At 42.7% G+C, this 15,109-nt stretch overlaps 1 protein-coding gene across 1 annotated transcript in view; it reads left to right on the forward strand.

Annotated features, from left to right (window-relative positions):
- Window positions 1-286: 286 nt before the first annotated feature.
- Window positions 287-15,109, forward strand: part of LOC139366892 (netrin g1a) — a 228,486-nt gene continuing 213,663 nt past the window's right edge. Inside the window, exon 1 of the mRNA XM_071104631.1 lies at window positions 287-597. Within this exon, the coding sequence (XP_070960732.1) occupies window positions 352-597 (246 nt within the window). The 5' untranslated portion in view covers window positions 287-351. The remainder of the gene's footprint in view (window positions 598-15,109) is intronic.

Consider the following 15,109-nt stretch of genomic DNA (forward strand, 5'->3'; position numbering starts at 1 on the left):
CCCCCCTCCTCTCCACCTTGCCCTCCTCCTCATCAGGCTGGCACGCTGCCGCAGTTCCTTGGCTCCTCTCTCTGTAAAAGTTGGATTATTTCATAAACTCCAAAGCCCTTTTCCTCTGTCTCTCTGTCTCTCTGTCTCTCTGTCTCTCTCTCTCTCTGTCTCTCTCTTTGTGTCTCTCTGTCTCTCTGTCTCTCTGTCTCTCTCTCTGTCTCTGTCTCTCTCTGTGTCTCTCTGTCTCTCTGTCTCTCTGTCTCTCTGTCTCTGTTTCGGGAGAGAGGAAGGACAGTGATTCCTCATTGAGAAAGAAACAGGCCTTTTCTAGAGACCTAGCGTGTCTGAGAGGAAGCAGCCATGCATTTCCCTCTGTTGTTGACACTGCAGGCGCTGTGGGCCAGTGTGTGCCAGACCATGCAGCACTACCCTGCTGCCTGGGGACACTACGACGTGTGTAAATCTCAGGTGTACACGGATGAAGGACTCACCTGGGATTACATGGCCTGCCAACCTGAGGCCATGGACATGACCAAGTACCTGAAGGTTACGGTGGACCCACCCAACATCACCTGTGGAGACCCACCTGAGACATACTGCGCCCTGGTAAGTTCTGCTTCTCTTCCATAGACAGGCCCCTTCCTTTCCCCAAATGTAGTTCTGTAGCAGTGGATGCAGTAGGAAGGTAGTACGGGAGATATGACTGAAAGGTAGGATAGCACACACACACAGACAGACAGACAGACAGACAGACAGACAGACAGACAGACAGACAGACAGACAGACAGACAGACATATACACACACACACACACACACACACACACATAGACAAATAGACAGAGAGAGAGACATACACATACACACACACACACACACACACACACACACACACACACACACACACACACACAGACAGACAAATAGACAGAGAGAGAGACATACACACACACAAACACATGCACACACACACGCACGCACACACACACACGTGTGAAATGGCCTTTTTACACATGCAAATGTGTAATGAATTCTGAATCCCATATGTATTCTGCTGGTCTCACAACCTCTCAGTAATGGGAACGTACAGTATGTGATGGATTTTCATTTATTCTCCCCTCAAGAGTGGAACGTTGTATCGTAGATGTAGATGTAGATGTAGATCTCCCAGGGGCCACAACGTATTTAGATTCACCTCACTGGAGTTTATAACCACTTGGCAATGATGCCTTGACGTGTGATAAGATACACCTGAAATTAAAGCAGGTCAAACGTACAAATTAATTTTCTCCGTTGAAAATGTCGTCTTGTCGTTTATTGGGATGCAGCCTATGCACTCGTACGCCTGTCTCTACAGCACAGGCACTGATTGAGAGAGTCTTGGTGGAATAAAACACGGTGTCATTAGCACTGGAATATTAGCAGCAAGAGAACACCCCGTGTAAAGTTAGCATGTTGCTTTGAGGACTAAAGTGGTGTGCCTGTCTATTGTAAAAGGGTTGTATAAAGGGTAACGTTTTTCATTAGTGAAGGGCCTCCTCATTTGGGCTCTTTAGCTTTGAAAATCACAGCTAGCAGGCCACGTTTTAGCAACACACTGGCATGTGAATCCATTTTGGTGTGTGTTTGTGTGTGTGTGTGTGTGTACCAACCCATCAAAGATCCTATCTGAACAGAACTGTTTAAAATGTCAAGATCTTTGGAGAGAGAGAGAGAGAGAGACAGAGAGAGACAGACAGAAAGAGAGAGAGACAGAGAGAAAGAGAGACAGAGAGAATGAGAGACAGAGAGAGAGAGAGAGAGAGAGAGAGAGAGAGAGAGACAGAGAGAGAGAGAGAAAGAGAGAGAAAGAGAGAGAGAGAGAGACCCAATGAGTGAAGAGCTAATATCTTGTATGCAGAGGCTTTGAAAAGTGAATTATTCAATATGTTTTGTAACTAATGTGTTTTATTCATAGGATACATTATTCAGCCAGACGGGAGGCACTTTTGAAAACGCTGACTCCATGACAGACTCCCAAGGTTGCTTTTAAAATGTCTGGGCTCTTTCATCTTGGGGTCAGCGTCAAAATTGGGTCATTTTCCACTGTTCTTTGAGGTATTGAGCACCCAAATTGATTCAATTTGACACCCAGTATGGAATCTGTATTGGTCCAGACTTGGACAGAGGAGTATTACTCTGTGTGTGTGTGTGTGTGCTATTCTATGGCAATCACCATGCTTAATTTCATAACCAATGGTTCAATAATTTCATTCTATTCCTGGAACTTTTTTGAAACCAAGTTAATCATTATTAGCCTGCGTGCTTCTTGTAACAGTCCAATGATCTTTATATGGCTGGAGTCTGTCAAATAAACAAGCTCATATCACTCATTAGCTGGTTCTACACTTAGCCTCTGGCCTACAGGGCACACGTCAACAAGGATATTAACTACAGCCTTATCAGAATATGAATCATCTCTCTTCAGGGGCCATTCATTCTTTAATTGGTAGGGTCAATGTAAATCAATGTTTCAGCGATTACCGGTGAAATAGCTGCAACTGTGAATGCCGATACACTGCTTACGATGCCAATGGCAGTTTTCATTATGAGTATGATCACTGTGTATTCAGGCAATTACCATTTAGCGTCAGGCTATCTGAGAATTCAATCGCTGTTAATTGATTTGGGCTCTTATCCAGCAGGCAGGAGCAGGGTCTAGGTCTCTAGTTCCAGGGCCACATGTCTGCTTCCTGCGTGATAACGGAGGTATCAGAAATCACATCATGGTCTGCAGATACAGAGAAAGAGAGGGGGAGAGGGGGGAGAGAGAGATAAAAGGGTGAGAGAGAGGAGGGTAGAGTGTGCAAAGCTGTCATCAATGCAAAGGATGGCTACTGTCGTGTCTTTTACTATGGATTAAATTAAATGGCATGCTATTTTATAAAATCAATTCTCTGTAATTAATATTACCTGATTAAACTAATCATGTAAATGTAATTAACTAGGAAGTCGGGGCACCACGGAAGAATGTTTATAGAGCTGTTGCCTTCCGAATAAACGCTTAAAGATCTGGTGGTCTTTTAAATCAATAGCAGTCAATTATTAATCATCACCTTATTCAGTCTCATCTGAACGTCGTAAAATTCTTGGTTATCTTCACAAACCCTGGATAACAAGATGAATCAGCAGTACAACATTTGGTTTATTTATTTATTTATACGGATACGTTGCAGTGCCATCGTCGTGTGGTAGAACGGATACATTGCAGTGCCATCGTCGTGTGGTAGAACGTATACGTTGCAGTGCCATCGTCGGGTGGTAGAACGGATACGTTGTAGTACCATCGTCTTGTGGTAGAACGGATACGTTGTAGTACCCTGTCGTTCTGAAGAGATTGTCCGTCCTTTCCTAGGCCACGTTTACAGCTGCTGCTGCTGCTAACTCGACGTCTAGGATGTATCACTAGTAAATAAGTTCAAGTTGCCATACTATAACCTCATGCTATATTCTGGTTGGTATTGTAGAAATTCATCCTTCCAGCGTGGCAATCGTCACCTCCACGTTGAAATTCGCCCTTCTAAACGTACGGACATCAGTCCTCACGTCATCGGGAACACAATGTTAATTTCGTTAGGTTGTAGTCGTACAACCAGAGCTCACGCTGAGATTGTCTTAGTTCGCCGTGAATTGGGTCACGGGGGGCTCTTATAGAAATGTAGAAAAGGAGTTGGTTCATCATTTCCAACCAATGCCTATTCACGTGGGCGTGGCCACTGATTGAGCATATTTTACTTTTGAAAACAATTCTCTCATTTTAAAAACTAAAATTACAGTTAATCTTTTCACAAATAGTTTCATATTTAAACATTTAAATTGCACAACAATTCCATGTGAATCTGAGTAAACTAATCCATTGCGGAGGCCTAGACTAAAAGCCAATTTATGCTTGATCCCGAAAATGTGGTGGGAGGATATATGGAGTGTGTGTGTGAAGCAATTGAGGAGCCTCCAGAGGCCAAATCGAGCCCCGTTCCGCATCGCCATTGTGCCTCCCACATGTTTGAACAATGCGAAGGGCTCTGTAAAGCTACACATTGATATTATTGGTTGATGGTAGGTGGGGGCGGTACATCCTGTATAAACACAAACTCACTTCCTTCACAACAGCTCTGCACTGCTCCCCTAAGCGCAATAAGTATGAATGTCCTGACGTCTGCAGAGGCCATACCACCGTAAATGCTGCACGGCCAATGCAGATGACGGATTGACCATGGGCCCAGATGAACAATGCAACTTCTCTCTCCAGAATGCGCTCTCTCCCACCAATTTGTGCTCATTCATTGTTTCATAACTTATTTGTGTGAATTGTATGCGTTTGATTGTTAGTGTCTATCATTTCACCATTACAGGGTAGGGTAGCCTAGTGGTTAGAGCGTTGGACTAGTAAATCGAAAGGTTGCAATTTCAAATCCCGACCTGACAAGGTACAAATCAGTCGTTCTGCCCCTGAACAGGCAGTTAACCCACTGATCCTAGGCCGTCATTGAAAATAAGAATTTGTTCTTAACTGACTTGCCTAGTCAAATAAAGATAAATAAAAATATATATCACCAGTAGTACATTTACCGTTCATTTCTAATCTACAATGTTTTTTACTTTAGTTATGGTAATTTCTGTTAATACATTCAATATTATTATTCCAGTCTTACCGTTCTCGTTATTGGAGTCGACACATTGTTTGCAAGGGGCACAACTTATGCTACACTTGTGAGAAACAAGTTTTAGTTAATTTAATTTCGTTGACGATTTTTGTCAATTTATTCATTGTATTTTGTTTGGAGCGCTCCTGTCAATGTTGAGTAAGTACGTGCACCTATAGGCTACCTGGCCTGCGTGCAAATGTAGGCAAATAAATGTGCTCATTTGGGGATCTGATAGTTTTTCTGATTGGTTTAACGCACCACCACTAATGACGTTAATCGTCGATACAATGTTTCAAGTTTGTTGTTGCCAATGTAATTTATAGGATATTTATTTTCATCAGGATATTTCCTACCTGCAGGCTGCATTGTATTAATTTGTTGGCTTTATGTAGGCTATTTTTTACATATTTGGCAATGGCAATAGAAGTTACTTTTTAGGTTTATCATTTTCTTTTAAATTTGGATAGAATTTCGATTAATCACATGCTAATGATTTTGAGATATGATGACTTTATTATCAATTAAATGAAACTGAGGACTCTTGAGGAATCTGTGTCTTAAAGCATTAGCATTAAAGCATTAGACAAGCTCAATGCATATAGTTGATTTTATTAAAAACACATACAGTAGGGTGTGGTTTATATATGGAAAAATACACATTTAAACATTTTGACCAATCGATTGGTCGAAAAGAACAGATGCCTTTCGGTCGACCAAGATTTTTTTTAGTCGAGGATAGCCCAAATAAAATGGGCCCTAACTTTAATTAAAACTAACAGATGCCACTCGCAAACATTTACATTTTTCATTTTTTTTTAATAAATTAATGTAAGAAAATTGTTATTGAAATCCAAATCCAAATACTACTACTCAGTCTTAAATGTGGCCTGGGTAAAGACAAAACATCACAAATATTCCATCTTCAATGAATTATGTCTCAATTATGCTTTAATATACCATGTTAAATGTATCTCAACAACCCTTCCTCTATGGAAAACACCAAAATCATGGTCTTGTTCTATGTACAGAGCATGCGGAAAGTTCTCAAACTACTTGACTTGTTCCACATTTTGTTACGTTACATCCTTATTCTAAAATGTATTAAATAAAACAAATCCTTCAATCTACAAACAATAACCCATAATGACAAAGTATAAACAGGTTTTTTTGTTTTTGTTTTTCTAATTTATTTAAAATAAAAAACAGATACCTTATTTACATAAGTATTCAGACCCTTTGCTATGAGACTCGAAATTGATCTCAGATGCGTCCTGTTTCCATTGATAATCCTTGAGATAATTCTACAACTTCATTGGAGTCCACCTGTGGTAAATTGGACATGATTTGGAAAGGCACACGCCTGTCTATATAAGGACCCACAGTTGACAGTGCATGTCAGAGCAAAAACCAAGCCATGAGTTCGAAGGAATTGTCCGTAGAGATCCGAGACAGGATTGTGTTGAGGCACAGATCTGGGGAAGGGTACCAAAAAATGTCTGCAACATTGAAGGTTTCCAAGAACACAGGGGCCCCCGTCATTCTTAAATGGCTGGTCTCCCAGCCAAACTGAGCAATTGGGGGAGATGGGCCTGGGAGGTGACCAAGAACCCGATGGTCACTCTGACAAAGCTCCAGAGTTCCTCTGTGAAGATGGAAGAACCTTCCAGAAGGACAACCATCTCTGCAGCACTCCACCAATCAGGCCTTTATGGTAGAGCGGCCAGACGGAAGCCACTCCTCAGTAAAAGGTACATGACAGCCCATTTGTAGTTTGCCAAAAGGCACCTAAATGTATCTCAGACCATGAGAAACAAGATTCTCTGGTCTGATGATACCAGGATGGAACTCTTCGTCCTGAATGCCAAGTGTCACGTCTGGAGGAAACCTGGCACCATCACTATGGTGAAGCATGGTGGTGGCAGCCTCATGCTGTGGGGATGTTTTTCAGCGGCATGAACTGGGAGACTAGTCAGGATCAAGGGAAACCTTCTACAGAGCGCTCAGGATCTCAGACCGGGGTGAAGGTTCCCTTTGCAACAGGACAATGACCCTATGCACACAGCCAAGGCAGCGCAGGAGTGGCTTCGGGATAAGTCTCTGAATGGCCTTGAGTGGCCCAGGCAGAGCCCGGACTTGAACACTATAGAAAAAAACACTGGAGAGACCTGAAAATAGCTGTGCAGTGATGTTCCCCATCCAAGCTAACGGAGCTTGAGAGGATCGGCAGAGAAGAATGGGAGAAACTCCCCAAATACATTTGTGCAAAGCACAAGAAGACTCAAGGCTGTAATCGCTGCCAAAGATACTTCAACAAATTACTGAGTAAAGGGTCTGATGTGCATTTTATATTTCAGATATTTTATTTATAGAAATTAGCAAAAATGTCTGTCTTTTGCTTTGTCATTATGGGGTATTGTGATGTCATTATGGGGTATTGTGATGTCATTATGGGGTATTGTGATGTCATTATGGGGTATTGTGTGTAGATTGATGAGGGGGAAAAAAACTATTCAATCCATTTTAGAGTAAGGCTGTAATGTAACAAAATGTGGAAAAAGTAATGTGGTCTGAATACTATCTGAATGCACTGTAGTTTCTTGAGGAATCACCCAAATGTCCATCTCTAGCAGGGAGACAGCAGTCCCAGCATCTACTTCGCAAGGCTTTTTATTTCTTCTAGCAATCCAGTGAGCTATGCTGGAGCAAGAAATTGACCCCTGGTGAACTATAACACACAGCTCTGCAGTGATATTACATTTCTTCGTCCCCTTAAGTTATAGTTTATGAGTTGCCTGCGACAGCTCGAAAAAGGCAGGGAGTGTGCTGAAGTGGAGATGGTGTGCCAGTCACATCTCCGGATTTAAAAGAAGGAGATGAGTGTTCTGGAGAGTTTTTTATTTTTATTTATTTTTTATATTCAGATGGAACGAGTTGCTTTAAACACCTTACTAGGGTTGTCAAATTTTGGTAAGTTCCCAGGATTTTCAGAAATTCGAGTTGGATTCATCCTGATTTCCCACTTGTTCCCTCCTAATTCCGGGAATATTCCAACTGGGATATCCAGAGTATGTTGTTTCTTCTAGTAAGTGAGGCTAACCATGAACAACCACTTTCTAGGTTAGTTGAGATATCAGTTAGCGTTATTCTTTCTAGGTTAGTAGAGATATCAGTTAGTGTTATTCTTTCTAGGTTAGTTGAGATATCAGTTAGCGTTATTCTTTCTAGGTTAGTAGAGATATCAGTTAGCGTTATTCTTCCATTGACAGTGACAATTGATCTTAATCTTATTTGTGTTGCTAATAGGAAAGGGTAAACACATGCTGCCTGAAGAGAATGTTCCTGCATGAATGTGTGTTTGTGTGTGTGGGTGTGTGTGTGCCCGCGTGTGTGTGTGTGTGTCTGTCCTCACGTGTGCGTGTGTGCACGCATTTAGGTGTATGTTCCCTTCCTCACAACCAGGAAGTGCTGATGATGGCTGGAACCTGAATCCGGAGTGATGCGATGCATTTTCATAGCCAATCAAAACTAAATTAGGAAACAAAGACAGAGATGATTAAAACGTCCTTCGGCACAGCCGCCATTTATAAGAGGTCATTAACCGTATTCCTAGGTGACAGACAGAGACAGGGCTATCTCACTAACGCAACATGTTCTTCATTATGGACATTATGTTACAGTATGTCTTCCCCTTTGTTTCTAATGTCATTTAGGCAATCGATGGACAACAGAGCAAGGAAAGCTGTCTTATACAACATTGTGAGGATCCATCACTGAGATGTAAATTACATGGAGGATCATTCATTCATTCATTGATTCATTGGTTTAGTCAGTCAGCCACTCTTACACCTGAGAGATTGTCGTCTGAAAATACTGTTGGCCTTATATAGACACAGACAATTGTTACCTTAATAAACCTTTCTCTAAGCTCTTCAGTCAGACAGGGGCTGTTCCACTACACCCTAACCCTCATCCTAACCTTAGCCCTCAGGGCTGTTCCACTACACCCTAACCCTCATCCTAACCTTAGCCCCCGGGGCTGTTCCACTGCACCCTAACCCTCATCCTAACCTTAGCCCTCAGGGCTGTTCCACTACATCCTAACCCTCATCCTATCCCTAGCCCTCAGGGCTGTTCCACTACACCCTAACTCTCATCCTAACCTTAGCTCTCAGGGGTGTTCCACTACACCCTAACCCTCATCCTAACCTTAGTACTCAGGGCTGTTCCACTACACCCTCATCCTAACCTTAGCCCTCAGGGCTGTTCTACTACACCCTCGTCCTAACCTTAGCCATCAGGGCTGTTCCACTACACCCTAACTAACCCTCATCCTAACCCTAGCCCTCAGGGCTGTTCCACTACACCCTTATCCTAAACTTAGACCTCAGGGCTGTTCCACTACACCCTAACCCTCATCCTAACCTTAGCCATCAGGGCTGTTCCACTACACCCTAACCCTCATCCTAACCTTAGCCCTCGGGGCTGTTCCACTACACCCTAACCCTCATCCTAACCTTAGTACTCAGGGCTGTTCCACTACACCCTCATCCTAACCTTAGCCCTCAGGGCTGTTCTACTACACCCTCATCCTAACCTTAGCCCTCGGGGCTGTTCCACTACACCCTAACCCTCATCCTAACCTTAGCCCTCGGGGCTGTTCCACAGGGGGAGAGGAAAGAGATTACCGGGGACTACAATTTTGATATCAGACAAACATTGGCATTCATTTAAATCAAATAGTTTATTCATGCTATATTCACGAGGGGGAATATTGTAAAACAAGACTTAGAAAGCAGCTTTTCAGAATGTGCTGACGTCCTTAAATGAAGCTGGACTCTGGAAAAATATTAGCATTTTAACAGTATTGAAAAAGTACTTTTTCAATAGAACTGTTGAACGTCAGAAGAGTAATAAGTAGACGTATCAGTCTGAACCAAATCATTGGCGCCTGTTGTAATACCTTTCATTATTATTAGTATTTTCACTGAACCAGTTCTCTATCAAAAGTCAAAGTGAACACCAACGTGTGTTTAATTTTCCCGTTCAGAGTTTGTAGCTGGAAGTAATGGTTTGATTCAGGATCATGAGCTAGTTTGCCCCCCCCCCCCCCCCCCCCGAAACGAGCTGACAAGTATGACAACGTCATGTAGTAAAGTCACTTAGAAATCACAACAAAACCTGTTTTATTTTTCTTTGTCGCACATTATCATAAACCAACACAATCAAGACCATTTCTCCTTTGAAACAATTTAATAAGCCAACAACAGATAATATTCATGGGGCGGCAGGGTAGTGTTTAGAGCGTTGGACTAGTAACCGGAAGGTTGCAAGTTCAAACCCCCGAGCTGACAAGGTACAAATTTGTCGTTCTGCCCCTGAACAGGCAGTTAACCCACTGTTCCTAGACCGTCATTGAAAATAAGAATTTGTTCTTAACTGACTTGCCTAGTAAAATAAAAAAAATCACATATGGTAATGGAATATAACACAGAACCTCACACCCCCTCAAACCATAGACAAGGAAACCATGTATAGTTTTTTCTGACGTTAAAGCAACAATACACCCTGCGCTAAACACCAGGAAATATTGCCTAAGATTAGGCAGGGACAATAATATTGAGAGTGTAATATTTGACCTGAAGAAAGACTGCAAGGTTAAACACAGCCAGTGACGTTGATCGTTGGAGTAGGCTGTCCACTTAATTTTTCAGCTGCGGGTGCAGGGAAGCTCGGCCATAAAGTTTGCATGAGGCACAAGGCTTGAGAGGCGTGACGGCTAGAGATGTTCATACCATTTAATTATTCCTCCAGACTCTCCCCATGCAGCTACTAGCCTCTTATCCATCCGCCCAGGGCAGGCAGGCTGTAGTGCAACAGAAGCCTATTATCAAGGTGATGGAGGACATCTTCTACATGTCAAGTTTTAAATGGCATGTCGCAGCTTAGCCTGCCCAGCCATCCGTGGCCCAGGCACCTCTGTAGTCCGGGGGTCCTCCGTTACACAGAGGAGGAGAGGCGGTGTGAGACAATATGCGTCCCAAAATGGCATCACATTCCCCATAATAATGCATTACTCTTGGCCAGGTCCCAGGGGATAGGGTGCCATTGGGGATGTCGGCGTTGTGTGGTGGTGTGAGACTACTGTACTTAATGGGTACATACACATAGTCCAAATGCACTCCCGTGTACTGTAGACGGCCTTGGATACAAGGGTCTGCTAAGTGTTATGTTGCTGCTACAGTGATAGTACGACACAGGGCTGAGGGGAGAAACAGTCCAGGGGATTAGTTACTATACTGGTTGAAGTTATTAATCATCGTTGCATGTCTTTCCAGGTCAGACAAAACAGTGAATAAACTAGAGCAAACTGGAGAACGGCAGATACGGCCTCGTGTAACACAATCGCACACAAACACACACAGGGACGGGTGCCACACCGCGGATTCTGCCAAAACACGATAAGATAGTTCCTTCTTTTTCCACTCCCATGATGCTCTCTGTCATCAGCATATTGTTGCCCTCTGACGTGATATTATAGAATGTGCTCCAAATGGCACCTTGTTCCTTACATAGTGCACTACTTTTGACCAGGGCCCCTAAGGATCTGGTTAAAAGTAGTACTATGTAGGGATTAGGGTGCCATTTGGGATGCACAGGGGTGATGAGGACAACAAAATGAAACAACAGAAATGTTCCATTATCTCTGTCTTGTGTTTTCAACGTCAAATAAATACATTTGAGCAGGAGAGACAAGCAGTGTGATGTCATCCATAATGGCTTCCAGACTGTACACACGGAGAGTTCACGTGATAAGGAGAGGTTTGGTTTTCTGTCTCAGAATAAAACAAAAAAATCGTTAAAATCAGTGATTTCTGAAATAACACTTCTTCGTCAGATTCGAAATACGTCTATTTACAATGGATTAGTCTGGGAATAAGCATGGGGATTCCCAGCGATGGAGAGCCTTGACAAAGATCTTTTTTTTTATAACTAACCCAAGATACACCACAGCCTGTCATTTATAATGGGAGGCTTATGAAGCTGAGTGGGCAGAACAAGCAAGGAGGTGGGCAGAGCCAAGCACCAGCTAGTGAGAACCTATTTGCACGTTCTAGCTTGTATTTGCATATTTCCCTTAGGGAACGCCTACTCTGAGAAGTGCATGTGTGCAATAACTCAAATCGCCCTTTGCACTCTTTTTAAACACTGCATTTGTTTTTTGGTGTTTTTTTTTAACTGATATCTGATACTGTATCTCAACTAACCTAGAAAGAATAACGCTAACTGATATCTCTACTAAAATAGAAAAAATAACGCTAACTGATATCTCTACTAACCAAGAAAGAATAACGCTAAATGATATCTCAACTAACCTAGAAAGAATAACGCTAAATGATATCTCAACTAACCTAGAAAGAATAACGCTAAATGATATCTCAACTAACCTAGAAAGAATAACGCTAAATGATATCTCAACTAACCTAGAAAGAATAACGCTAAATGATATCTCTACTAAAATAGAAAAAATAACGCTAACTGATATCTCTACTAACCAAGAAAGAATAACGCTAAATGATATCTCAACTAACCTAGAAAGAATAACGCTAAATGATATCTCAACTAACCTAGAAAGAATAACGCTAAATGATATCTCAACTAACCTAGAAAGAATAACGCTAAATATTTTCTCTACTAACCTAGAGTGGAAATGCTTCAGATTTATACACCTGGTAACCAACCTGGGTCCCTGTTCTATCTGTGGTGTTGCTATTGAGTAACTGAAAACCCACTAAGGTAATATGCTCAGCACTTTCCTCCCAATGGAATTATTTAGGAATAAAAGATTCCTGGATAATACCAGCTAACTATTAGGAATAGAGGATTCCTGGATAATACCGGCTAACCATAAGGAATAGAGGATTCCTGAATAATACCAGCTAACCATTAGGAATAAAGGATTCCTGAATAATACCAGCTAACCATTAGGAATAAAGGATTCCTGAGTAACACCAGCTAACCATTAGGAATAAATGATTCCTGAATATCAGCAAACCCATTGGTTAATCTCTAAATTCTTTGACACAGGGATTTTTTAAGTATTCCACATGACTAAGTTTCTCCTTTCTCCCTCACTAATGCAATTCCATCCCAAATCCCTCTTGTGGTAATAGGGCTTTTGTTACATTTCACAGTTCATCACACATGGAATTGTCTGAAACTGCCTCTGGTTATGACTTCTAAGAACAGTAGGAATACACTAGTGGGTCGTCTGAAGCCGGGCTCAGGGATCCGTTGACTGTTAACTGCTGTTGCTGCCTCTGAGGCAGACGTCTCTACGTGACCAGGCACTGTTCTGTTCTGTTCTCTGTTCTGCTCTCTTCTCCTCTGTTCTCCTCGGTTCTGCTCTGTTCTGTTCTCTGTTCTCTTCTCCTCTGTTCTCTTCTCCTAGGTTCTGCTCTGTTCTGTTGTCCTCTGTTCTGCTCTGTTCTGTTCTGCTCTGTTCTGCTCTGTTCTGTTCTGTTCTGTTCTGCTCTGTTCTGTTCTGCACAACGCAAATGTAAGATATGTTCACAGTGTGCATAAACTGTGCATAAATCTATAAGGGTTAATAAAAAATATTTTACTGAAAATAAAATCATGACATTAAAAGTTGATGCATTCTATGGCACCTCAGAAAACCCAACACAACAACAATTGATCAATACTTGAACTCTGTGAAGCATTTATTTGCGCTGCAATTTCTGAGACTGGTAACTCTAATGAACTTATCCTCTGCAGCAGAGGTAACTCTGGGTCTTCCTTTCCTGTGGCGGTCCTCATGAGAGCCAGTTAACTCTAATGAACTTATCCTCTGCAGCAGAGGTAACTCTGGGTCTTCCTTTCCTGTGGCGGTCCTCATGAGAGACAGTTAACTCAATGAACTTATCCTCTGCAGCAGAGGTAACTCTGGGGCTTCCTTTCCTGTGGCGGTCCTCATGAGAGACAGTTAACTTTAATGAACTTATCCTCTGCAGCAGAGGTAACTCTGGGTCTTCCTTTCCTGTGGTGGTCCTCATGAGAGACAGTTAACTCTAATGAACTTATCCTCTGCAGCAGAGGTAACTCTGGGTCTTCCTTTCCTGTGGCGGTCCTCATGAGAGCCAGTTAACTCTAATGAACTTATCCTCTGCAGCAGAGGTAACTCTGGGTCTTCCTTTCCTGTGGCGGTCCTCATGAGAACCAGTTAACTCAATGAACTTATCCTCTGCAGCAGAGGTAACTCTGGGGCTTCCTTTCCTGTGGCGGTCCTCATGAGAGACAGTTAACTCTAATGAACTTATCCTCTGCAGCAGAGGTAACTCTGGGTCTTCCTTTCCTGTGGCGGTCCTCATGAGAACCAGTTAACTCAATGAACTTATCCTCTGCAGCAGAGGTAACTCTGGGGCTTCCTTTCCTGTGGCGGTCCTCATGAGAGACAGTTAACTTTAATGAACTTATCCTCTGCAGCAGAGGTAACTCTGGGTCTTCCTTTCCTGTGGCGGTCCTCATGAGAGCCAGTTAACTCTAATGAACTTATCCTCTGCAGCAGAGGTAACTCTGGGTCTTCCTTTCCTGTGGCGGTCCTCATGAGAGACAGTTAACTCTAATGAACTTATCCTCTGCAGCAGAGGTAACTCTGGGTCTTCCTTTCCTGTGGCGGTCCTCATGAGAACCAGTTAACTCAATGAACTTATCCTCTGCAGCAGAGGTAACTCTGGGGCTTCCTTTCCTGTGGCGGTCCTCATGAGAGACAGTTAACTTTAATGAACTTATCCTCTGCAGCAGAGGTAACTCTGGGTCTTCCTTTCCTGTGGCGGTCCTCATGAGAGCCAGTTAACTCTAATGAACTTATCCTCTGCAGCAGAGGTAACTCTGGGTCTTCCTGTCCTGTGGCGGTCCTCATGAGAGACAGTTAACTCTAATGAACTTATCCTCTGCAGCAGAGGTAACTCTGGGGCTTCCTTTCCTGTGGCGGTCCTCATGAGAGACAGTTAACTCTAATGAACTTATCCTCTGCAGCAGAGGTAACTCTGGGTCTTCCTTTCCTGTGGCGGTCCTCATGAGAGCCAGTTAACTCTAATGAACTTATCCTCTGCAGCAGAGGTAACTCTGGGTCTTCCTTTCCTGTGGCGGTCCTCACGAGAGCCAGTTAACTCTAATGAACGTATCCTCTGCAGCAGAGGTAACTCTGGTTCTTCCTTTCCTGTGGTGGTCCTGATGAGAGCCAGTTTCATCATGGCGTTTGATGGTTTTTGCGACTGCACGTGAAGAAACATTCAACGTTTTTAAAATGTTCCGGATTGACTGACCTTCATGTGTTAAAGTAATGATGGACTGTCGTTTCTCTTTGCTTATTTGAGCTTTACTTGCCATAATATGTACTTGGTCTTTTACCAAATAGAGCTGTCTTCTGTA

The sequence above is a fragment of the Oncorhynchus clarkii genome, chromosome 15, assembly GCF_045791955.1.
Source record: "Oncorhynchus clarkii lewisi isolate Uvic-CL-2024 chromosome 15, UVic_Ocla_1.0, whole genome shotgun sequence".
Taxonomy (NCBI): domain Eukaryota; kingdom Metazoa; phylum Chordata; class Actinopteri; order Salmoniformes; family Salmonidae; genus Oncorhynchus; species Oncorhynchus clarkii.